The following is a 24,786-nucleotide window of genomic DNA, read 5'->3' on the forward strand; positions in this document are numbered from 1 at the left end:
GGCTATTTCAGCTGCCGTCCTAGGAGAGCCCAGCTGCCTCCCATACTGCAGTGCTTTGGAGTCATCCCTGCACCAGCTCCTCTTCCCTGAGCATGCTCACTGAGGATCTTATGAGTGTGTGCGTGTGCGTGTGTGTGTGCACGTGTGTGTGCCTCTGACCCTCCCCAGTTCATCAGCCATTTCTCACTTGGTTGTGGGGGACCTGCCTGGATTATGACAAAATCTTCATGGTCCAACAGACAGGCTTTCTTCAGAGTGTCAGGGGTGTCCCACCCACAGCATATGGGCCTCATGTGTCTAAGATAGCTATGAATATGGCCCAACATAAAATTGCAAACTTATTTAAAACACAAATTTTGGGGGTGGAGTAGGGGATGGTTTTTTTTTGCAGTATTTATTTTATAACTCAGTTGTATGGCTCTCGAACATGAACTTTGTGGATGATGTAAGTGTTGCCGTGTCAGAAGGTAGGTAGGATGTGCTTGTGAGGGGGTCACAGATGCTGTCTAGACATTGTATCAGAAACTTTGAAAATCCAACATGCATCTCCAGTCCTGGGGCCCGTGAGTGGGTATAATCTAGATGTGCTTTGATGCAGGAAGCCCAGGAGGCTGCTCCTCAGAAGGGTCCGTGTGACTCACAGTTCTCCCGACACTGCGGCAGGAGGGCAGCCTCTCAAGTTGGGCCTGGTCTCCAGCCCTGGCTTGTGCCACAAAGATGGCAGTTCAGGCTGAATACTCCTAAGCCCAAATGTATGTTTCAGAATTTGGGGTCCTTTTAGGTCTAGAAGAACCTTTGTAGGTTTCACCTCTAAATAGCTTTTGGATAAGGGATGTTCAGCTTGTAATGCCTGCATTGTGGGAACTTGAGACGATGCCAACAAAAACCCATGGTGCAGAATGAATGTGTTGTGAGTGGTTGTGAAATGGTGTTTCTGCCGCCAGGGCACCACGGCAGGACAGTGGAGCCTGCAGGAGGGGGCAGGTGGATGGCAGAGACCCTGTGATTCGTGCTTATCCGTTTTCTTTTGTGTTGCTGTCTTTGTCAGTTCTGATCCTGCAGAAAGTGGAGAATGGAGATCTGAGTAACAAGATTCTGAAGATAACTGACTTTGGGCTGGCTCGGGAATGGCACCGGACCACCAAGATGAGCGCGGCAGGGACATACGCTTGGATGGCACCCGAGGTCATCCGTGCTTCCATGTTTTCCAAAGGCAGTGACGTGTGGAGGTAAGATCCAGAGGTGCAGCCTCTAAGTTCCCAGGTCTGTGTAGCCTGCGGACACCCCAAGCCAGTCTGTGTGACCACTCAGAGGGACCTCTACTGAATCCTGTCTTGCTAAGGGATGCTGTGGCAGTTATGTGATCTCTGCAGTCACTTCACATGGTAGGTAACTCTTCAGGAAAGATCAGCAGAGTCCAGGGGCACCATGTATTTCTGTCTCTGACTGAAGGGTGGGAAATCACCCTCCACCAAGCAGTAACTTTGGCCCTGCCACATTGCTGGGCTTCAGCGGCTGTTACTGTGGGACTCCGGGTGGACTTAACCTGGTGTCCTCCCTGTATGCTCCTGAGTCACTTGATAACTTGGAAATGGTCCCTTCCAGCTATCTAGTTGTTCTTTTACGCAGGGCTCTATGTGTTTGACATTTATCTAGAAATGGGAATAGATGGGTCCCCAGCAGACCCTAAGAGCTGTGGAGTTACAGATTAGACATGGCTAGCAATCTCTACTAGCAAGTGTCAGTCTAAGAAGTCACAAGGACATAGAATTTTTAAAAAATCATGTTGTCATTGAGGAAGGATAAGTTACCATCAGATAGACGTTGTCCTATCTGAAGGATAGTAGTGACACCTTCACTTATACAAGAAAAGACTGTGGGTGATCAGTGCACCTCAGTCTAGGATCAGTGCTTCCTGTCATGTGGTAGTGAGCATGTGTGCATGCGTGTTTGCTTCTGTATATATGTATTTCCTTTAAAGTAACTGCCTTGAGATATTCAGAGATCATAAAGCACACCCTTTATGGTATGTAGGTCAGAACTTTTTGCATTTATAAAGCTGACTTCAGGACCAAGATGCAATTCAGTAGGTAGACGAGTGTGCACAGTACTAGTGTGCACAGGACCCTGGATTTGATCTCCAGCACCAGAGAACTGGGAGTGGTGGTGTGGGTATGTAATCCCAGTACTCCAGAGGCTGAGGCGGGTGGATCATGAGGCCAGCCTAGGATGGGTGAGACCCTGTCTCATAAAAACAAGAAAGACCCAGCAAAACCTAAACAAGCTTAAATACATGAGTAAACTGAGCGCCACTCACCACTGTTACCTGCTTCCTAAACCGTTATACCACGTTTCCACCCACCAGATGAGTTAAAACAACAGAGATTTGTTCTTTCATAGCTCTGGAGGCCTAAGTGTGAAATAAATACAGCAGGTCCCCATCCTAAAGATCCCAGAGGAGACCCCAGTGCACTTATGGACTCTCAGTTCTAGAACATCAACAGATATTGTTAGGGCCACCATCCCACCCACTGCCATTGCTGTTTCCCAAAGATTGTTCTAAACCTTAAAGAGACTCTGTGTTCTTTGGATAATTGTCGGTAGTGTACTCTGAAGCCCAAGTGTTTCTTCGTTTTTTCTTACAGCCTGACTTTGTTGTCGTCCTAATAAGCATTGCCTCAGCCAAGGCTGTGAAGATTCCTAGCTCTATTTTCTTCTGAGAATTTTATAATCTTGGCTCTTACCCTGGGGCTTCTGATCCATGTTGACTTGATTTTCATGTGGTATGAGGTGGAGGCCTGTTGGTTGGGCGCCATTTATTGGAGGTTTCTGTCCTGCCCAGACCTTGTTCTGCCTGGTTCCCACTGTCATTAAGTCCCAAAGAAATCATACAGAGGTCTACATTAATCATAAACTGATTGGCCCATCAGCTCAGGCTTCTTATTAACTCTTATAACTTACATTAGCCCATTATTCTCATCTGCGTTAGCCACATGGCTCAGTACCTTTTTCAGCAGTGTAGTCACATCTTGCTTCTGTGTCTGGACAGGACTGCAGAGGGAGCTTCCCTCTTCCCAGAATTCTCCTGTTCTCATTGACCCACCTCTACTTCCTGTCTGGTTGTTCCGCCTATACTTCCTGCCTGGCTACTGGCCAATCAATGTTTATTTAAAACATAATTGACAGAATGTAGATAGTTGTCCTGCACCAGAGGTCAAACTTTATATTTTCATATCTGCTCACTGTGCCAGAACCTCATGTTGAAGAGACTTCCCTTCCCATTGAAACACTCTGTCATCTCTACCAGAAACATCCCAGGAGAACTGTGAGGGCTTGTTCCTGGGTTCACAGTTCTGCTTAGCATGTCTGTGTCTGCACGTTAATATGCAGCTTGGTAGTAAGTTTTGAAGTTTAGGATATGAGAGCCTTCCAATTTTGCCTTTTCAGAATTGTTTTGGTCATTCTGAATCCACTGCAATTCTTTATAAATCTTAACATCATTTTGTTAATTTTGTAAAATAAGCAATTGTGAGTTTGTTTTAAAGGCCTTGTATAGCTCCAGCTGGCTTCAGATTAGATATATGGGAAAAATGTCCTTGAATACCTGCTACTTCTGCTTTTGTATCCCCAAATACTGGGATTATAGGTGCCATCACCTCGGTTGATACCTAGGATTTTCAGAGGGATTATTTTTAGTCTGTGAGTTATTTGGGGGACTATGGACATCATAGACACAGTGTTTTTTAATCCATAAATGTGAGATTTCTGATTTGTTTAATTTCTTTCAGAGTTATTTAGTACTCTGTATGTCAATTCTCATCTGGCCCTATGTTAGCTACAGAGTGAACTACCTACTTGGGAGTGGTTTTTCTCCTTGTAAAATATTTGACCTGATAGTTAACTGCTATAGATCTCTAAAAATAGCAGTCTCATTGGGGCTTAACACTTGGAGTGTTAAGTGGTAAGACTGATACTAATTAATCCTCGTTGATATATTAATTAACCTACTATTACAAGGAGACCCATTGATATGGAAGCTTACATAAGCGAAGTGTATTTCTGCTTCAAGGAGTAGTTCAGGCAGCCAGGCTGGCAGGACAGCTGTGCCCTGTGAGACCCAGGTCCTCCAGGTTCCCTTCCTGTCCGTGTCCCAATGGTTTGGCCTGAGCTGCGGTTCCTTCTGTATTATAGTCTGTAGGAAAGGAGGCCAAGCTTATCCATGGTCAGAGACTTGCCTTTGATGTGAAGATAGTCTGTGCGTTGTACACATCCCCTCCGTCCCATTGCCTGTGCTCTCTGTACACAGCCCCTCCGTCCCATTGCCCGCACTCTGTACACAGCCTCTCTGTCCCATTGCCCGCACTCTGTACACAGCCTCTCTGTCCCATTGCCTGTGCTCTCTTGCACACAGCCCCTCCATCCTTATCTCTTATCTGGCTGGCTGTGAAGAGACCAAATGCACCTTCGGCTACTGTGTGTCCAGCTAAAGATGTCTCAGGAACAGGGACCCCTCAGTCCCAGCCACTGGGCGTTCTCTCTTTCCCTTACCTCTTCACAGGATAACGTGCTTATTCTCCTGTATCACTTCTTTAGGGGTTTGACCTTGACTCAGTCGATTCTGCTGCTGTGATGTGGACAGCCTCTCACCAGCTTCTGTGCCTGTTCTTAGTGGAAAGGGAGTGTGAACACCTAACTGAGGGTCTTATAGTAGTGACAGTCAGTAAAGGACAGGGGCTTGTCTTCCATGGGGGAGTAGGCCAGACTCTTTCAACTTTTACCTAAACCCCCTGTTACAGGATTTGAGCCTTATTCCTAACATCACTGCTCTTGAAAGCCGGATGCAGGAGCTGTTGTGAGAGGCATCCAGTGAAATCGTTCAGTTCCCTAACAGGACCAGCTTACTGGTAAACTGCAGATGAGCAGAAAACATCTCCAGGGAAAATACCTTGAGTATTGTCACATGGTCTACCAGTGTCTCAGTTGGGGTTTCTGTTGCTGCGATGAAGCGCAGAGCAACACGGAGAGGAAAGGGTTCATTCGGCTTATGCTTCCTCTACACTATTCATCCTGGGAAGGAGCCAGGACAGGAACTCAAACAGGGCAGGAACCTGGAGGCAGGAACTGATGAAGAGGCCATGGAAGAGTGCTGCTTACTGACTAGCTCCTCATGGCTTGCTCAGTCTGCTTTCTTGTATATAGAACCCAGGACCACCTACCCAGGGGTGGCACCACCCACAGTGGGCTGGGCCCTTCACCGTCAGTTACTAATTAAGAAATGCCCCATAGGCTTCCCTATAACCTGATCTTATGGAGGCTTTTTCTCAGTTGAGGTTTCTTCCTGTCACATAATTCTAACTTGTGTCAAGCTGACATAAAACTAGCCAGCACAACCAGTGACTCTCTAGCTTAGCTTGTTCTCAGGGAGGCTGGAGAAATGTCTTAGTAGTTAAGAGTACTTACTGGCCAGGTATAGTGGAACACACCTTTAGTCCCAGCATTTGGGAAGCAGAGGTAGATGGATCTCATCTCCGTGAGTTTGAGGCCAGCCTGGTCTAAAGAGTTAATTCCAGGATGGCCAAGTCTATACAGAGAAACCCTGTCTTGAAAAACCTTAAAAAAAAAAAAAAAGTGCATACTGTTCTTGTAGACTATCCAAGTTTAGTTTACAGCATACATCTTACAACTGCCAGTAACTACCTGGAGAGGATCCAGTGCTCTCCTGGACTCTGGAGGCACCTGCACTCACAAGTGTACGTATGCTTCCCCCATAATTAAAAAAAAATAAGTAAATTTTTTAAAAAATAATAATAAAATTGCACCTAGGACGTAAGCCCTTGTTCCAGTCTGGATGACTGCATGGAAACACAGTATGCCTGCGTCTTCCCAGCATTCTCCTATGCTGTGGGATTTTCTTGAAGCTATGGCCTACTGACTCCTTTATATGGGCCTACACCCCCTCCACTCACTCAAGCATACTTTGAATGACTCTAAACGAGGAAATACCTGTTCATTGCTATTCACGCAGCCACGCTTAGATACTGGGAGCATGTCACCGTACAGCAACGCTTAGATACTGGGAGCATGTCACTCTACAGCCACACTTAGATACTGGGAGCATGTCACCATACAGCAACGCTTAGATACTGGGAGCATGTTACCATACAGCAACGCTTAGATACTGGGATCATGTTACCATACAGCAACGCTTAGATGCTGGAAACATGTCACCGTATAGCAACGCTTAGATACTGAAGCATGACACCAACTCTGCACTCTTGTTCCTGTGCTTTGAGCAGCCTCTTCCATATTGATGCGGCTCAGATCCAGCAGGGGTCCCAGTGAGAATGGATGTGGAAGAACTTGTAGAAGGCTGGTTCTAAACTGATTTGTGATTCTTTTACAAGTGCCACTTATTGAATTTTTACTGTGCGCCATCCTCCCTCTCCTCAGCTCTTAAGCCTCCAGGTAGAGCAGATCACAGGCGATAGCCCAGTAGGGTAGACTTCCCTCGCTGATGCTGCGGAGGGTAGAACCCTGACTTCTCCCTCCCCCTTACAGGTGGCCTGAATTTCTTCATAGGCTACCTACAAGGCCTAGTGGGAAACCATCAGAGGAGGGATGTCAGGACACAAACCAGGCGCGCTTATGCCTTTGAAACACTCTGTATTTAGGGCTCAGACACTAATCATCTTTGCCTGGATGGAGGACAGGGGTCAATGGGTATATGGTCATTGGTTTTTGTTTAAAAGTTGGGTTTTTTTTTTGTGTAGAAATGGGTATTTATACTAAAATGGGCATTTAAACTGAGGGTGGGAATAGCTCTAATCTAGGAATCTGGCCAGGGCTGCTGAGGGCTCTTTGAGGTTGCTTGCTAAAAGCTTCCAAGTGTGACTACAAGTCATAGTCAAGGTTTGGTAGAAGTTTAGTTTTTCTTTATTTCCCACCCCATCCTGTTCCTCCTTGATTCCTTGTCTCCATGCTAGGGCTGGAAGCTGTGGTCTATATATTAGACAGACACTCTACCACTGAACCACATCCTCAGCTCTAATAATGTAATTCTTTTTTTTTTTCTTTTCTTTTTTTTTGGTTTTTCAAGACAGGGTTTCTCTGCAGCTTTTTTAGAGCCTGTCCTGGACCTAGCTCTTGTAGACCAGGCTGGCCTTGAACTCACAGAGATCCGCCTGCCTCTGCCTCCCGAGTGCTGGGATTAAAGGCGTGCGCCACCACCGCCCGGCATAATGTAATTCTTGATGGTGTTCAGAGGTTGTGGTAGCACACCTACCATGCTTGCACTCATTCCCACATCTGCCTAACAACTCATGTCTTTTTTTTTTTTTGAGAATTGTATACATGAGTACTAAGGTACATCATTTTCATTCCTCCCCCTCTCCCCTTTCAACTCCTCCCCGTCCCTCCTACTCCCTCTCAAATTTATGACCTCTTTTTAAATTATTACTGTTTTATACACACACAGCCTCCTGAGTCCATTTAATGTTGCATATATGTATGTATGTATGTATATGTATGTATGTATGTATGTATGTTTGTTTGTTTGTTTTTAGGACTGACCACTTGCGTAACCTGTCTGGGGGCTCATCCCTGAAGAAAACCAATTCTCCCTTATTTAGTGGACATTGACTATAGCTCTTCATCTAGGAGTGGGGCCCCATGAGGTTTTCCCATCCACTTTGACACGTCAACTGTATTATTATATCTTGTTTAGGCAACCATATTGCTGAGATTTCACAGCTGTGACTTTCCTGCTATGTTTAGAATGCACCATCTAGCAGCAGGTGTCCTGGCCCTCTGACTTTTTCTGCTTACTTTTTCACAGTTTCCCGTGAGTCTTAGGTGTAGGGGTTGTACTGGAGATGTACTACTTGGGATTGGACACCCCATAGTCACTTACTCTGCATTTTGAACAGCTGTCTGTAATATCCACCATCTATTGTAAACAGATTCTTTGCTGAGAGGTGAGAGCTGCAGTTCTGTGTCTACAGACACCTATGCCTGAGCGAGAGGCCCTGAGAATTCAAGGATTAAAAGCGATTCATAGTATTCTCACTCTCTAGGAATTGTAGACTGGCAAACAAACAGCTACACTGCATGGCGGTTAGAACATAGGATGCCGTGGCAGACTTGATAAGTATCTGATGTTCTTATCAGCTGCCAACTAAAATTTAACTCCTGTAGAGACAAGTCTTACAACTGGCCATTTCCTGTCGAGATTTGTAACCAGAGTGGCAGTGTCTGGAAGTCTTAACAGAGTAAAGCCAGGATGGCTGGACCACCCCAAGGAGCCATTTGTAGGCCCTGGTACATAGGCTGCTGCTGCATTGTTGGAGTCTTGCTAGAAATGGGGAGTGATTGTGAGCAAACTGCTCAAGTCGTCTTCACGGCTGCCCCTTATGCTCGGAGCGCTGACTTTCCTCTTTCACTTAGCCACCAGGAATTAGCTCAAAGGTCCTTTGCTTTTCCCACACTGATCTGGTGTAAGGGTTTCTTCTTTGTGCCCTCATATGTCTGTTGTGGCTTATCTCTGTCTCCTATCCTGACTTTGTTTTTTCTGTGCCTTTTACTAGTTTCTGTGTGGAAGATCTATGTCTTTTACCCTGTTTTTTAGTGTCTGGATCTGGGCATTTGTGGAAACCACTAAGCCCATCCAAGACTTCACTTTCTTCACTTGTCAAGTACTGCTCCCACTTGCCTGCGTCCTTGCACAGATTCAGCATGATGCTGTAAATTGCCATACTACCTGCACATACAAAGTGTCATGAAGGGCGCTGGGCACGGTGGCTCACGTTCTTAATCCCAGCACTCGGGAGACAGAGGCAGGCGGATATCTGAGTTTGAAGCCAGCTACAGAGCAAGTTCCAGGAAAGTCCAGGGCTACACAGAGAAAACAAGCAAAGAAGCAGCAAACAAACAAAAAACAAAGTATGGTAGGTTTGGCGGAGGGGCACAGTGTTAGAGTACTTGCCTAGCATGTGCATGAAAATATGAAGGAAAATAAGAGTCTAGTGTGTAGGCACACACCTGTAATCCCAGGACTCGGAAGACTGGGGCAGGATAGAAAGTGTGAAGCAGCCTACATAGTAAGGTCCTTTAAACAAACAAGGTGTCCTGATAAATGCATACTGGGTTGATAATTATCATCATCATTATCATTTTGCCTTTACAAAAATTTTAAATTAAATTTATTTTATATGTGTGAGTGTTTTGTATGTATGTATGTATGTGTATGTGTGTATTATGTGCATGCCTGGTGCTATTGAATTGAGAAGGGGGTGTTGGATCCTCAGGATCTGGAGTTAAAGATGGTTATTAGCCACCATATAGGTGATGGAACTGAATCTGGATCCTATGCGAGAGTAACAAGAAATCCCTCTAGATCATCATAATCATCATTGTTTAATTAATGAGGCCTTTGTGGCAGCTGCACACTACTGAGGAGCGTTGTAATATGTGTGAGGTGGGAGTGGCAAGTGGAGCCTGCCTTCTGGGTGTCCATAGCCTTATGTTTTTTTGTCCTCACTTATTCTTGGAAGGACTGAGTGCTGTTGTGTGGTTTTGCCTGGTTTTGATTGGGGATCTATCCACTAATTCTTCCGTTGTGCTTGTGCTCCACATTCATAGGTGATGAAGAATTGTCCCTGTGAACTTACTAGGTCAGGAGACACTGAAGTTCTCACAGCTAGTGTGCTGCTCTGCCCTGCTGACCCAGTCTACCCCGTGGAACTTTACCCCCAGAGCTAGACAGAGGCTTCCGTGAAGGTCCTACTTATACTGCTCTAGAGTCAGAAATGTGTGTAACCTAGTGGTTATAACATCTAACGAAATCTTTTGCAGGAGTAAAAAAAAAAAATCCATGTTAAGTAGATGCTCATTGGTTTTCTAAAGCTTTAAAAAATGTATCTGTGACAGAAGTTGTCTAAAAGCAGAAAGGTTTTGTTTGGGAGAGTCTCTTCTGTAGGCATATTTTATTAAACAGTCTGCCATGGTGGTGCACGCCTATAATCCTAGCCCTCAGGAGGCTGAGACAGGAGGATTAGGAGTTCCAGGCCAAGGCTAAGCTACATAGTGAGACCTTGTTTTAAAACAATAAAATTTCTGTAGCCATTAAGTATTTATTTAAGGTCTTAAAGACGCATTTGATTTTATGACAGCTTGTGATACTAAAAGTGTTATTTGATCTCTACAGAGGAGGGGTTAGAGGCTCAGAGCAATGTAGTGATTTGCCCGGTGGATTCATAGGCAGGGAGATGGAACAACACTTTAAACCAGGCATACCTGGCTCCAGAGTCTTTACTTCTACCTGGTAGGCTTTGTGACTTCCCTTTATGTTAGTGTTTCTATTTCATTCATCTTCCTGTGGGTTGAGGGTGACGTGGGATGCCTGCAGAAACCTTTGTAGCTATTTTGGTGAGCCAGTAGCTGTTGTTTCTTACATAGTTTCTGCCTTCTTCTTTTCCCCAGCTATGGAGTGCTGCTTTGGGAACTGCTGACCGGCGAGGTGCCCTTCCGAGGCATTGATGGCTTAGCAGTGGCCTATGGAGTGGCCATGAATAAACTCGCCCTTCCTATCCCTTCTACATGTCCAGAACCTTTTGCCAAACTCATGGAAGGTAAGGAACTCCTGGCCCGAGGAAAATCGGTGACTGTGTATCTTGACACGGCATGAAGATGATGTTTCCTAATGCCATGAGGTCTGCTGCAGGAGGAGATGAAATATTAGCCACCAAGGGGGAAGAGTTGGGAGAGCTGTTTCTAGACAGCGGCCACACCCCGCCAAAGCAGGTTCATTTCTGCAGTGACTATAGAAATTAGTAACTCAAACCTGCTATCTTGCATTCCAGTATCTTATTATGTAATACCAAAAAAGCTACAGTGGCATTTGTTCCCAGACCTGAGTCTCTTGTGTGTAGACCGGAAGGTCATCTGGGAAGAAAGGGGCTCTAAAATCACTGAGTGGGAAACATAACTCTGTGAGAAATGCAGAGCCAGGCAAACTGCAGAGGGAAAGGCCTACCATGCTGGTGGCCAGGCAGTGCCTGGGTGGAGTTCACTCTTCTGACTCACCTTGATGCTTTTCTCAGGGCTGGTAGCTTGTGTATGTGTGGGAGATTGGGGCATAGTCACCCCCGGTGCACTTGTAAGTGGTGAGCTGGCATCAGTATCAAGCACCAGAAGCTTTGTCTTGCTTTCCGTGTGCTTACTCAGCAGAGTGTACAGCATAGCCCCTTTGACCTCCAATTTCCCCTCTTCCATCCAGACTGCTGGAATCCTGACCCCCACTCACGCCCATCTTTCACCAGTATCCTGGACCAGCTCACGACCATAGAAGAGTCTGGTTTCTTCGAGATGCCCAAGGACTCCTTCCACTGCCTGCAGGATGACTGGAAACAGGAGATTCAGGAAATGTTTGACCAACTCAGGGCCAAAGAAAAGGTAGAGAAGAGGAAAAGGCATGCCTTGTCTTAGCAGAGATGCTTCCTGGGGGTTATGGACTCAGTGTATCCAACCGCTGACACCAATACCTGCCTCCTCGGGGTCGGCTTGATTGTCCACAGCCCAGGAGCTGCTGTGGGCAGCTGCCAGCAAGTGTTTCCTCCTGCTACCTCAAAATGGACAGTTCTGGAAGGGTATCCAGGTTCCATGGGGGACTTCTAGAGGAAGGACTGTTTCATAGAGGTGTATACCAGCACTTCAAGTCACTAGTAGAACATCTTGCTGTTGTCTTTTGAAGTCAGTCAGAAAGAGGATAGGAGCCTGAAGCTAGAATTTTTTTGTGTGTCTTTATGGAAAGGGTTCCAAGCTGAAATGATCTAGGGACTTTGGCACCTCTTGATTTGCTGGAGTCTGCTTCTGGGTTTGGTGGTCATTCCTCCAGTGGCCCCTCTCTTTTCTTGTGCTGTGACCCTAGCAGTCAGTATCCACACGGCTGAGACTGGTTGTGTGCAATTGTGTGTCCTGTGCTGTCTGGAAGGGGCTAAATCCAGAGGCCTGAAGGTAGTTGGGTTATAGTCTTGGCTAATTTCCTTTTTTTTCTGCTCACTCTGTACTGTGGAAATTTGGGGGAATTAATAGCGTTGTGATAAGGTAGCACACATCTGTAATCTCAGCCCACAGGAGGCTGAGGGAGGAGGGTTGTAAGTTTGAGACCAAACTGTAATACATTGTAAGTTCTAGACCAGCCAGGGCTATCAAGTGATTTCAAGACTAGCCTAGGCTAAAACCCGTTTCAGGGACTAAATGAATAACTAAATAGCAATCTGATAATAATAGAATCTAATTTTGTTTCTCACTTTGTTTTCGCTTGAAAAGTTTCCTGAGACCTCTTTGTCCCACTGGTGTGATGGTATGTGGGGCAGGTGTTTCCCTCTCACAGCTTAGGGCCGGTGGCTTCCACCTTCATGGAGCTAGTAAGTGAGGAAGCAGGTCCTTGACCCTGGGCCATCTGACTCTAAGCCCTGTGTTTTTTGCAGTATCATTGTATCCCCCTACGCAAATTACTGAAAATAATTTCTGGGTCTGATTCGAAGAGATTAGCTTTTGTTGGATTGCTGAATCACCAAGTGATAGCCACCTCTCTCTGTTTTTGGATTGATAAAATCATAACACAATTTATAAGCTACACGTGCCAATAGGAAAAAGGAAAATTACCAATAAGTAGTTACAATAATCCTCTCCGCCCCACCCCATTTGTAGTTTTGCTTTCTGTAGTGAGGGCTGCGGGCAGCGTTCCCGCTGCCCCGCTCCCGGCCGCCTGGATCCTGCACGTCTAGCTTTACACCCGAAATAACATCACACAAATTGTATTCTTTTAAATACTGCTTGGCCCATTATTTTCAGCCTCTTACTCACATCTTGATTAACCCATATCTAATAATCTTTGTAACACCACGAATGGTGTCTTACCGGGAAAGATTCAGCATGTCTGAACTGGTGGCTGGCTCCATCGCATCTGTCTCTCTCAGGAGAGGCATGGCAGTCTGACTAACTTAGGAGTGGCGTGGCATCTTACTGATCCTTCTACCTCACTTCCTCTTCCTGTTCTGTCTACTCCACCCACCTAAGGGGTGGTCTATCAAATGGGCCAGGCAGTTTCTTTATTAGCCAATGAAATCAACTCAAACAGAAGACTCTCCCACATCAGCTTTCTGTGGCTTGATTTACCACTGTCAACCACTGTCCAAAGTATTAAATAGAACATTCCAGAAGTAAACAGTTTCATGTTTTAAATCACATTCTTTTCTAAGTCTTGTTCTGCCCTTCTTGGGAAAGGACATCCTCCTGACACTGCACACTGCCGGGCTAGACAGCACAGTGATCTTGGGTTTCTTGTCAGTTATTGTGATATGGAAGTTTTGAGTTCAGGCAGCCCTGATTTTATTTAATAATGGTTTCAAAGGACAAGAGTAGTAACACCGGTGATTTTAGTGTAATATGTTGTTATCATTATACTCTATTAATATTAGTTGCTAATCTCTTAACGATGCCTAATTTATAGGTTAAATTTTATGATGGAGGTATTTATTTTAGAGGAAGACACATAGAACATACAGAGTTCAGAAGAATCTGTAGTTTCAAGCGTTCCCTGTGGCCTTGGACATAGGGATAAGGAGGCACTACTGTTGAAGGAAGGGGCAGCCCGTCTCCAGGCTTGCTCTGTGGCATTAGCCTCTCTGGCTGTGTTCACAGGGCTCTTCAGTGTATTCCGTATGGCTGTGCTGCACTTCCCTTTCACTAGGGCTTGCATGTGTTCAGGTACCACCAGCTGCTGAGCGCCCTCTCTCTCTCTCCTGGGCACCCCGGGAGAGCTCTCATCCCCCGAGACCCACTCTTCTCTCTGCTGGTTCCCCGTGGTAGGAGCTCCGCACCTGGGAGGAGGAGCTGACCCGGGCTGCGCTCCAGCAGAAGAACCAGGAGGAGCTGCTGCGACGCAGGGAGCAGGAACTGGCTGAGCGGGAGATCGACATCCTGGAGCGGGAGCTCAACATCATCATCCACCAGCTGTGCCAGGAAAAGCCCCGGGTGAAGAAACGCAAGGGCAAGTTCAGGAAGAGCCGACTGAAGCTCAAGGATGGAAACCGCATCAGCCTCCCCTCCGGTGGGTGGCAGCTGGAGAGTGGGGGCGGGGTGGGGGCTGTGTGGCAGGGGTTTGTGGGAGTTAGACTGTGCTTGAAGCACAGACCATGACTCTCAGAGTAAAACCCGTTGGAACGGGCCATCTTGCTCAGTGGAGGACAGGTCTTCTGGAAAATGTTCATTGTGAGTGACTGCAGAGCATATAGCGATGATAAACACATTAGACCCAAGCTGTTCAAAGCATGGCAGATCACAAAATCACACTTCACTGTGGGCAAAGCTGGAGAAGGATGGGCTCATTAGGGTGAGGGAATTCTGGGTATGCACATATCTTAATCCTGCAAAGTTGCTCATCTCAAGTTTCTTTTCATAATTAGCCCTCAGTGCATTTAACATTAGGCTAAAATGTAAAAATTCATAGTATAAGATGTATGTATAGCTTCTCAGAAGTACATTCATAAAGGTACACTTTTGGTAATGTTACCTGGGGGAAATGCAAAGGAATAGGAAACTAGATTAGAATCTTGGTGGAGTATGATGTGCCCAAGGGGGCAGGTGAGTATTTCTATAGATTAAAACAGTTCTTTGTGTGCTAAGTCTGTAAGGCTTTGGGTAGCGAGTTTATTAGAACTGTAAGGAAGCAAAGAAAAATAGCATAGTCCGAGGGGCTCTGGGTGGTGTTTAAGCTTTGAAATGATAACTTAAACACAGACCAAGGGAATTAAGTCATCGGATTGAGAGAATATGCTCATGGGAGTGTACACTGCTGTCGTTGTCATACATGATGTGTTTTTGTTTTGTTGTTGTAGTTTTGTTTGGTTTGGGTTTTTTTTTGTTTTTTTTTTTGTTTGTTTTTTTTTTTTGCAAGTAGTTAGGTACCTCGAACCTCTGGGCTGTGCTAGGACACTAGCAGTGCAGATATGAAGCTGTCATTCCCATCTGCAGGAAGAGTTTAGCCTAGTGGGCAGACCCCAGTGCTTCTCTGTTAGATGAAGAGGCTGAAATTCAGAACCTAACAGCTAAAAGTTTCAAAGTTTCGTGTTCTTCAAAAGTATCAAAACTGCCTTTGAGGTGTGTGAGAATTAGAGTCATTTCCCCGTTTCTGTTGAATTCCCACGTTCTCACCATGGGCTGGTTTTAATACCCTGCTCTGCCTGCACCTTGGGAGCAGCACCAAATGCTTCCTGTTCGGCACCTAAAAAGGACATGGATGGCGACTGATCATCTGAAACATACTTTCAAATAACATTTGCTAGAATAATCCATAAGGTGACGTGCACTGAGAAGCAACTCAGTTTGCAATTGCTCCACCTGTATCCATTAAGTAGAGAGCTTTATGAAGGCTGCCATCTGTGTGTTCGTCTTGTCATGTGTCTGTTTGGGGGAAAAAAAGAAGATGACTCTGAAGAAAACATTTCTCAGATAAACAAAACTTTTCAGGAAACCAAGGCTTACCCGTCAGGCCTGCCAGGAGACATCAGATTCCTGAATGAAACTGTGTGACCATCCTAATGCACACATTTGTCTTTTCCCAAGCAGATTTCCAGCACAAGTTCACGGTGCAAGCCTCCCCAACCATGGATAAAAGGAAGAGTCTCCTCAGCAGCCGATCGAGCCCTCCTGCTAGCCCCACCATCATCCCTCGCCTTCGAGCCATCCAGTGTGAGACAGGTTTTCAGAACACACCAGGGACACTTGTCCCCCGCTCTGCTCAGCCACTGACTAATTCAGTCTTCTTCCAGCCATTACTTCTGCCATCTTCCTCAACAGTGTGTACACACGTGCATGAGCATTGCAGACTTCCTGCTCCTTGTCCCGTTAACTTCACTGCTGTCTCTCCACCTTCAGCAGGGGCTCGTGGGTAGAGGAAGCTCCTTAGTGGATTGCAAAGCAGTGTGGAAACTGGAATGGTGTAGATACAGATTGGTACCCACCTTGAGAACCTCCGTACTGTCTGCCCTGCTGGGCCTCACTGTCTTTCTTCTTACTTCTAAAGCCTAGGGCCTAAGAAAGCTTGCTACAGCTTTAGCATGTGCCAGACCCAGACTGTTTATATTTTTACTGTAGTATTTGCTTAAAAATAAGTGTGTGTGTGTGTCTGTCTATGTGTGTGTGTGTCTGTGTGTGTGTGTCTCTGTGTGTCTCTGTGTGTATCTGTGTGTGCCTGTGTGTGTCTGTGTGTGTGTCTGTGTGTATCTGTGTGTGTGTCTGTATGTGTGTGTGTGTGTGTGTGTGTGTGTGTGTGTGTCGTGTCTGTGTGTGTGTATCTGTGTGTGTCTGTGTGTGTGTGTGTCTGTGTGGTCCATTTCCAGTTCTGGAGAGACTTATCTCACTCAGCCTTTGTTATTCACAGTGACACCAGGTGAAAGCAGTAAAACCTGGGGCCGGAGCTCAGTTGTCCCAAAAGAGGAAGGGGAGGAGGAGGACAAGAGGCTCCCAAAGAAGAAGGGCCGGACGTGGGGACCAGGAACACTTGGGCAGAAAGAGCTCACCTCAGGAGATGAAGGGTAAGAGCCAGCTGACGTGAAATTCTTTCTCCCTGAAAGACTGTCACAACAGTTTAAAATATGATAGGAAACACTTTTGTCTCTCTTGTATATATTTTAATATGTTCTGGGAAAATACAGGTTTTTTTTTGTTTTTGAATTTATTTATTTATTCATTTATGGTAGGCTAGCCCCAGCTGTCCTCAAGCTCTCTATCCTCCTCCCTTCCTGTGTGCTGGGATTACAAATGTACGCTACCACAAAGCTCTTCCTGACCTTTCTAGAGCTTTCCAGTCTCCTAGTTCCTGGGTTCCCTCGTGGCGCAGGAACTGTCAAGCTCTTTCCACAAAAAGCCAGATAACATTTTAGGCTTCTGGGTCTGCATAGTGACAGAGACATCTAAAAGCTGCCCTAGACTTTGGGTAACACATACATGAATGAGAACACTTGGCTACCTTCCAATCAGACCTTACAAAGACAAGCAGCAGGCAGGATTGGATTGTCTGCTGGTCTGCTGCCCCCTGCAGGTGTTCTCAAAGCAGCAACTAGCCCAGATAGGAAGGAAATGTAGGTCTGCTCATGCCTGATTCTTCCCTGTAAGACATCTATCTTCCCTGTAAGACATCTATTGAGTGGAAAGGGAGGAAGAGCAGGGTTAGCAGGGCTTTCTCCTGTTAACCTGTTAGCGGAGGTGGCCACCATAACTCAGCCCTAACTGTGGGGCCACTGACCTTCTTTCGGACCTTACCCGTAACCACGTGTGTCAGTACCCTGCCAGGCAAATGGTCTCTTGGTGTCTTAAATGAGCTGTGTCCTCACGTGTAGGCTTGAGGCCAGGGTGCAGATTCTCTGCATCAGTTTCCCACAGGTCAGGAAGACTTCTGGCCATGAGACTCAGCCCCATAACTAACCGTGGGAGCTCATGTTTTCTCACCTACAGTGTTGCGTGGATGTTAGGGTTCTTTGTGAAGTGCATCACTTTAGCTGGCTCGTGGTGAATGTACATAGTTATTGGTCGGGATGACGGTTCTCTGCCTTTCATGCAATCTACTCAATACCCACAGTGTGGACATCATGGTTTGTATTTCTTCTAGAATGGCCCTGGCCATTCTATGTGTGACGATAGTAGCCACTGGGTGGAGCCTCTAAACCTGTCAAACTGACTTTGGTAATCATTTGAATACTAACATTTCACGTTCAAACTCTTCCTGTGTCTGAGCTCAAGGGGAAAAAAATAGCAATTTGATTTGTAAAGAAGTAACTCTGTCAAGTAAGGCTTTGAAACCACCACGGAGCTCCTTTGAATAGAAGAGGGGCACTTGTGGGGCAGGCCATCTGTGTGTGCTGTGTGTGAATGCAGAACTTTAAGGCCAGCAAATCGACAGAACTCAGGAGAGCAGAGGAGGGGTAAGAACCTTGCAGTCTGTCCTTTATGGCTTGGCTCAGAGAAAACTCAGTCACCCTGAATCATTTGCTATTTCTGACATTAGTATAATTCTCAGGTTAACCATGCCAGCTATGGATTCTGGTAATTGAATTTTTTCAACTAATTTTTTCAGTGAACATACAAAGTGATGGTTTTTTGTAGCATTTTCATATAGATAGATCATTATAGTTTTTCTCACTCCCTCACCACTTTCCCCCTCTCCCCTTCCCACTTGACCCTTTCTTGCAAGACCCTTCCTCTTATCAGATAGGATTCTAGTGAATTTTTTGGTTCTGTTTCACTTAAAGTTTTTTTGTTGTTGTTATTGTTGTTTTGGTTTTTGGTTTGATTTGGTTTTTGTTTTGTTTTTGTCTTAATAGTAGATCAGTCTTCTTTTTTACACTACTAAATGTTAATTTTGCACCCTTCTTTCTCCTTATGTAGATTTGTCCTTGCAGACTTTTGAGACAATTAGGGAGCATGTGCCTTGATTTTTCATTATTCTCACTTCTTACTGAAGAAATGAAAGTGTTTTCTAACACACTTGAGTCCAGATCTCTTTGATATCAGAAATGTTAGCGATTTCTCCATAATAGTATTTCTAATTTTAGTGCCTGATGACTGAAGAAAATTTATAATGACAAACCTTGAGTTCAGAAAAGAAGATTCCTTCTCCCCTTTTATCCAGCAGTGTATATCTGTAGGAAAATAGTTCACTGTAGGCAGCTGGGGTATTTCTGATTCACAGTCCCTAACAGTTGCCCTCTGGCTCTCGGGGTGGGCCTGAAACAGCTCCAGTATGGCACTCTTGTCCTGGGGTGGGTTTGCTGATTGGACAGGCCACGTAGCTGGTCCAGCCTGGGCAGTCTGAGGATGGGAGAGGGTGAGCTGACGGTGGTCTGCACTGCCTGTTGCTGATTGTCTTTATTCATTGAAGATCCCCTCAGAGACGGGAAAAAACTAATGGCTTAAGTACCCCTTCAGAGTCTGCACATTTCCACTTGGGGTGAGTCTGGCCTCCACCAGAAGCTGTGCTGGTAGCAGCTGCCCTTCCCTTCCTTTGTTCATTTCTCATCACTGCAAGGGAGGAGCTGATTATGTTCTTAAGAGCAGTACCTTTGTGCGCCTTGGGACAGTTCCTCTGTTGACCCACCCCAGTTGCTGTTTCCAGAGAAGGGCCACTTGGCTGTATATCCTTGAATACTGGCTTTTATTTGCTAATCTGGGCTTCTTTGGGCCCCAGATTGCTAGAGGAAATGTTATAACCATGCAGATAGGAGTCCCAAGCAATGGATTTAGCAGCTTGTTTCTCTCCAGCCCTGTGTTCTATTTGAAACCAGCCAAGTATGGGCTGTGTCTTATTTGACCACCTTTCTGACAGCACTTAAAATAGAGTTCTGAGACTGGGGCAAAAAGGGATCCTTCTCCCTCCCTTTGGTGGTTTGGGACTCTGAGAGACAGGCTTCAGGTGGACGGGTAGAGTCCCCAGTGATTGACATGCTAGGCTTTCAATGCCACCATAGCATTTAAGAGTCCTCAGCGCTCCCTTTTGTTGCCTTCTAGGGCAAAGACCAGTGCTTCCAGACCTCAGATCCCTCTTTGTAAGGGAGCTGATGGGAATCCATTCTGTCTCTGGAGGTTTTACCAGGCTTGCCCAATGAGCTGATGGCAGGGTTTCTTTGTCTCCATGCCCAGACAAACGGCTGGCTTGAATGCCACATAGTGTCCTCCCTGTGTAGTTCTGTCCCAAGTCACTGGGTTGGTGCCGCTTTGTTGCTTGATTTTTTTTTTCCTTTTGAAGAGTGAATGGCTTTGGAAGCTTAAGCATGCGAGATAGAAGCGTGGAAGGAGAACCTGAGAAACATTATGAGTGGAGTGGCCCGGGCCATTTCTGCTGGTTCATCTGCCCCATGCTTGCCTTGCACTGCAGGTGTTTGCATTGAAATACTTGGAATGTTATGAGTGTATTGTGTTCAGAGCCTAGGGATTGAATGCTTTTCCCTTAAGAATGGCTCAGACAAGATCTTCCACAAGCTCAGTCCTTCCTTTGCTTGCCCGCCTGCTCACTCCATCTTTCCATGGCTCCACAGCATGTGAGGGACTGCGCTAAACCACCGCTTTTCCATCTCCCAGAGCATGCGCACTTGTTTGTGAAACAGGTGGACGAGTTGTCTGGTCCCCACGGCTTTTCAGTGTGATTAAGTAGACAGACATTTCCCAAATGCCCATGGAGGCTACAGTAAGAGAAACAGCCAGTCTTGACGTCTCCTCCTCATCCCTCCAGCCTCAAGTCCCTGGTAGATGGATACAAACAGTGGTCATCCAGTGCCCCCAACTTGGGGAAGGGCCCAAGGAATAGCCCTGCTCTACCTGGGTTCACCAGTCTTATGGAAATAGGTAAGTGTTTCATTTTGTTTTTTTTTCTTCCCCTGTTTTCTTAGAGAATTCATGGCCAGACTTCCAGGATTGTTTAAGGATTTCTAGTTTGTCTTGTTTTTGTTCCTTGCCTCTGATCGCCTACTCTGTCGCTTCCATTTTACTAGCTCTTCCTGAAGCAGTTCCCTTGTATTATAGCCATGAAACCTATCTTTGGCTTCCTGCCCCAAGAATTCAGCAATCATTTCCCCAGGGCAGTGTGCAAGGTTGAGGACTTGAACCAGACATTTCCCTTTTCCAAGCCTTTCCAGTGTGGCTCTCTGGCTATGAATGGTGGCTGAGTTCTCTAGAAGTTCCTCCAGTTTTCTTTTCTCTGTAGATTTCCAAGTCATAATAGGCCCATCCGTTGAAGAGATTGCCCTTCACCCATGTAGAGGATTCTGACTTCTTGTGCAGACCAACTTTAAGACATGTTGCTAAGCATTGTGCTAGAAATTCAAAGCCCTTCCAGTTTTATGATACAAAAGTACTAGAAATGTTTCTTTTATCTAGTGTTCTGGGAATGCATACTGCATGTTCTTGTAAGAGTACCCATGGGGCTAAAGGTATGTGAGATTGTCTCTGGCATTATGTCCTCACTCAAAGGAGGAGTCCCTATGAAGGAAGCAACAAATTAGCAGATCTACTTTTCTGCAAATAGAGAAATGGGCTCTAGAATGCAGATGAGTTTCCCATGCTGGTCTCAGTTGAGTGGCAGAAAACAGATCCCATTGGCTCCATGCTCAGTTTCATGCCCTATATCTCTGACAGAGTTGGGAAAGCCAGAGCTGGAAGAAGGATCAGACTCTTCAGTCTGTATTTCTCTGCTGTTTATCTTGCTTTCAGAGGATGAAGATGGTGAAGGCCCGGGAAATGGAGAGAGTCATCTCCAGCATTCGCCCAACCAGTCCTACCTCTGTATCCCATTTCCTCGTGGAGAGGATGGGGATGGTCCTTCCAGTGATGGAGTTCATGAGGAGCTCACCCCAGTCAACTCAGCCACCAGTACCCCTCAGCTGACGCCAACCAACAGCCTCAAACGCAGTGGGACCCACCACCGGCGCTGTGAGGTGGCTCTGCTTGGCTGTGGAGCTGTTCTGGCAGCCACAGGCCTAGGGTTTGACTTGTTGGAAGCTGGCAAGTGCCAATTGCTTCCCCCAGAGGAGCCCGAGCCACCAGCTCGAGAAGAGAAGAAAAAGCGCGAGGGTCTTTTCCAAAGGGCCAGCCGCCCTCGTCGGAGTACCAGCCCCCCTTCCCGAAAGCTCTTCAAGAAGGAGGAGCCAATGATGTTGCTAGGAGACCCGTCTGCCTCCTTGACACTGCTCTCTCTCTCCTCCATCTCCGAATGCAACTCTACCCGCTCCTTGCTGCGCTCTGACAGTGATGAGATCGTTGTGTATGAAATGCCAGTCAGTCCAGTTGAAGCTCCACCCCTCACCTCGTGCACCCACAACCCTCTCGTTAATGTCCGAGTGGAGCGCTTCAAGCGAGACCCTAATCAGTCCCTGACTCCCACCCATGTCACCCTCACAGCCCCTACACAGTCAAGTGGTCACAGGCGGACTCCTTCTGATGGGGCGCTTAAGCCAACAGGAGCCCCCCCAGCACTAGCGAGCCGGAGCCCCTCCAGCAATGGAATGAGCCCCAGTCCTGGGACAGGTGAGTTCTGGCCACTTCCTCTTTTCTCTTAGCTTCTTTTGCGGCTCCCCAGGAGTAAAGATGTTTGTAGGTGACTCATTTCCTCTTTCTACTTCTGGATTTGGATAACCCCAAAGAAATTTGAATTTTTTCTCTTGCTCAACCATGCAAGAGATATGACCTGGGATTGGCAGGGTGTCCAGAGCTGGCTGACTTCTCTGTGCCCTGTACTATGGGCATCTTCTCCTGATCTTGAAAGGAGACAGGCTGGTTGTAGAAAGAGCCAGACGTGGGCCCCGGGCATGCTGAGAATCTGCTCTGGCACAGGGCAGTGATTCCATCCGGGGACAGCAGGCAAGCTTATTGTTCCCGGAAGATTCTCAGCTACAAGGAAGGGATCTTTGCCACACCTACGAAGGGTGTTTTCTGCTACATACTTGGGCCTGTGCCATTACAGCATTAGTTGAGACACACACCTAAGGTCAGCTGCCACCCACCCACTATGTTCTCCATTGCTAATCCTTGAGTCACGCCTGCTCCTTCAGGCCTGGAGACATGTCCACTGGGTGGCTGTCCATGCGTACACGCTTGCCTTGCATCTGACCCCTTAGACTCCTGTGAATTCGTACTTTCAACCTAAGGCTTTGCTGCCCCCATCCCTTGCTCCCTAAAAGACCCGAGTCTGGCTAAGAAGCAGCCCTTTGTCCAGTCAGAGAAGCAAACGTGGTCACGTCCTTTTGGTGAGACTTAAGTTTGCACAACAGTCATATCCCACCATGTGTCTGACTCTTCCTCCTTAGGTCTGTTGTACTTGGGTGTGTGACCCCGTTAGAAATAAGGACAGCATAAATCACCTTTACGTTTTTTGCTAGCTCTTTTCCTGCCATATGATTATTATATACATAAACATGGACCGACAGGCATTCTCTTAAATCAGGGGACCCCAAACTATTTTGGAAAAGGACCAGATGGTAAATATTTTGGATTTTGTGGATTTGGATAAGTTTCTTAAAAAGTTAAGTAGTTTAAAAAAAAAAAAAACTACTCAGCCATACTACTGTAAATGGAAAGCAGCTAGAGTACATCCAAAATATGTCCCAATAAAACTTTATTTACAAACACAGGGGACCCTCTTAAGAGTCCTTCCCAGCATCTGTCTTAAATTAGTTCATTATACATGTGACCTCCTATACGTTACTATTACTTGACCCAAGACAAGGTGGTTTCTAGTTCAATACCATATCCCTAGCACCTCGCAGCACACTGCATGACACACAGTAGGTGTCATTTAAGTCCTTTAAACATTTAATTCCTTTGGCCCACGTGCCTAGGCATATGGGGGAGGTGCACATCTTGCCTGGAAATACAATGCCATCATCTGATGTCTTTTCCCATTGTCTCCCTAACCAGGAATGTTGAAAACTCCCAGTCCCAGCCGAGACCCAGGTGAATTCCCCCGTCTCCCTGACCCCAATGTGGTCTTTCCCCCAACTCCAAGACGCTGGAACACACAAGGGGACTCCACCTTAGAGAGACCCAAGACCCTGGAGTTCCTGCCTCGGCCACGTCCTTCTGCCAACCGGCAGCGGCTGGACCCTTGGTGGTTTGTGTCCCCCAGCCATGCCCGCAGCGCCTCCCCAGCCAACAGCTCCAGCACAGAGACGCCCAGCAACCTGGACTCCTGCTTTGCCAGCAGCAGCAGCACTGTAGAAGAGCGGCCTGCACTCCCAGCTCTGCTCCCTCTACAAGCAGGGCCACTGCCCCCCGCTGAGCGGACGCTTCTGGACCTGGATGCAGAGGGGCAGAGCCAGGATAGCACGGTACCCCTGTGCAGAGCGGAACTGAACACACATGGGCCTTCCCCCTATGAGATCCAGCAGGAGTTCTGGTCTTAGTGTCAGAAGGGTCAGGGTGGGGCAAGGGGGAAGCCGGAGGAGATGGAGGGAGCTGGCTGGCACAGCCCTGTCTCGGTTAGGCCCCCTGGGATCCAGACCTCCTCCTTGCACTGAGAATGCACTTTGAAGATGGAAGGGATGGAGACAGGGCCAGCCACTGCAGAGGGTCTCCTGCCCTGCAGGATCTTTTCCCCATGTTCGCTGGAGGGGCTGTGTCAGCTCTGGCTGTGTAGGAGAGGGAGGGCTTGTCCCCACCCTCCAGTCTTCCTCACCTTTAGGGTGACACTGCAGTCATTCAGCCAGATCTGTCCACTGCCTCTTCTCAGCCAGAGCTGTCCTGGAGTCCCTTTGTCAGCCATGAGTTCTTCCGTCCATACACTGGTACTGATGTGCTATGATTGATTCATTTGGCTTGTCTTCCGCTCTTCCCATGACTCGGTGTCTCCTTTGGTATCGATGAGTGTCTTGTGTCCTAAGTCCTTTTGTGCCAGCTGACAGGGACAGGTTGGCCTTACGAGGGCCAGAGGGCTTGACAGACCTGAAACTGCCTACCTGTGCAAATGTCGGTGAGAGCTGAGCGTGCAGGGTAGGGGGATCGAGGTCAGGGGAGGCAGAAAGGTACTCCAATCACTCCTTGGTTTGGGTTGGGTTTGGGTTTTAAAAACAAAGGCAGAAATCAACACTTATTGAATGGCTCTGCTACCCCATTGGGCTCAGGCCATGGCTACACCAGGTTTGAATATAAGCATATTCATCTCAGGAATAGCTCTTTGGGAGACACACTCTATGATGCCATGTCTGAGGTCAGACACAGTGCCTACATGTACCTGTCTAGTTG

The 24,786-nt window shown here is 46.8% G+C and overlaps 1 protein-coding gene across 3 annotated transcripts in view; it reads left to right on the plus strand.

Annotated features, from left to right (window-relative positions):
* The window catches only part of Map3k9 (mitogen-activated protein kinase kinase kinase 9), a 63,259-nt gene extending 38,821 nt beyond the window's left edge, over nucleotides 1–24,438 (plus strand). The window contains exons 3-12 of one of the 3 annotated variants that reach the window (XM_038337036.1): nucleotides 1,049–1,229; nucleotides 10,477–10,625; nucleotides 11,273–11,448; nucleotides 13,870–14,110; nucleotides 15,628–15,750; nucleotides 16,442–16,595; nucleotides 18,938–19,006; nucleotides 20,285–20,397; nucleotides 21,229–22,074; nucleotides 23,464–24,438. In XM_038337036.1, coding sequence (XP_038192964.1) covers nucleotides 1,049–1,229; nucleotides 10,477–10,625; nucleotides 11,273–11,448; nucleotides 13,870–14,110; nucleotides 15,628–15,750; nucleotides 16,442–16,595; nucleotides 18,938–19,006; nucleotides 20,285–20,397; nucleotides 21,229–22,074; nucleotides 23,464–23,948 — 2,537 coding nt within the window. In that variant the 3' untranslated portion in view covers nucleotides 23,949–24,438. The remainder of the gene's footprint in view (nucleotides 1–1,048; nucleotides 1,230–10,476; nucleotides 10,626–11,272; nucleotides 11,449–13,869; nucleotides 14,111–15,627; nucleotides 15,751–16,441; nucleotides 16,596–18,937; nucleotides 19,007–20,284; nucleotides 20,398–21,228; nucleotides 22,075–23,463) is intronic. The other 2 variants (XM_038337037.1, XM_038337038.1) reach the window with 2 other exon arrangements.
* Nucleotides 24,439–24,786: the final 348 nt, after the last annotated feature.

Source organism: Arvicola amphibius, chromosome 7 (genome assembly GCF_903992535.2).
Source record: "Arvicola amphibius chromosome 7, mArvAmp1.2, whole genome shotgun sequence".
Lineage (NCBI taxonomy): Eukaryota > Metazoa > Chordata > Mammalia > Rodentia > Cricetidae > Arvicola > Arvicola amphibius.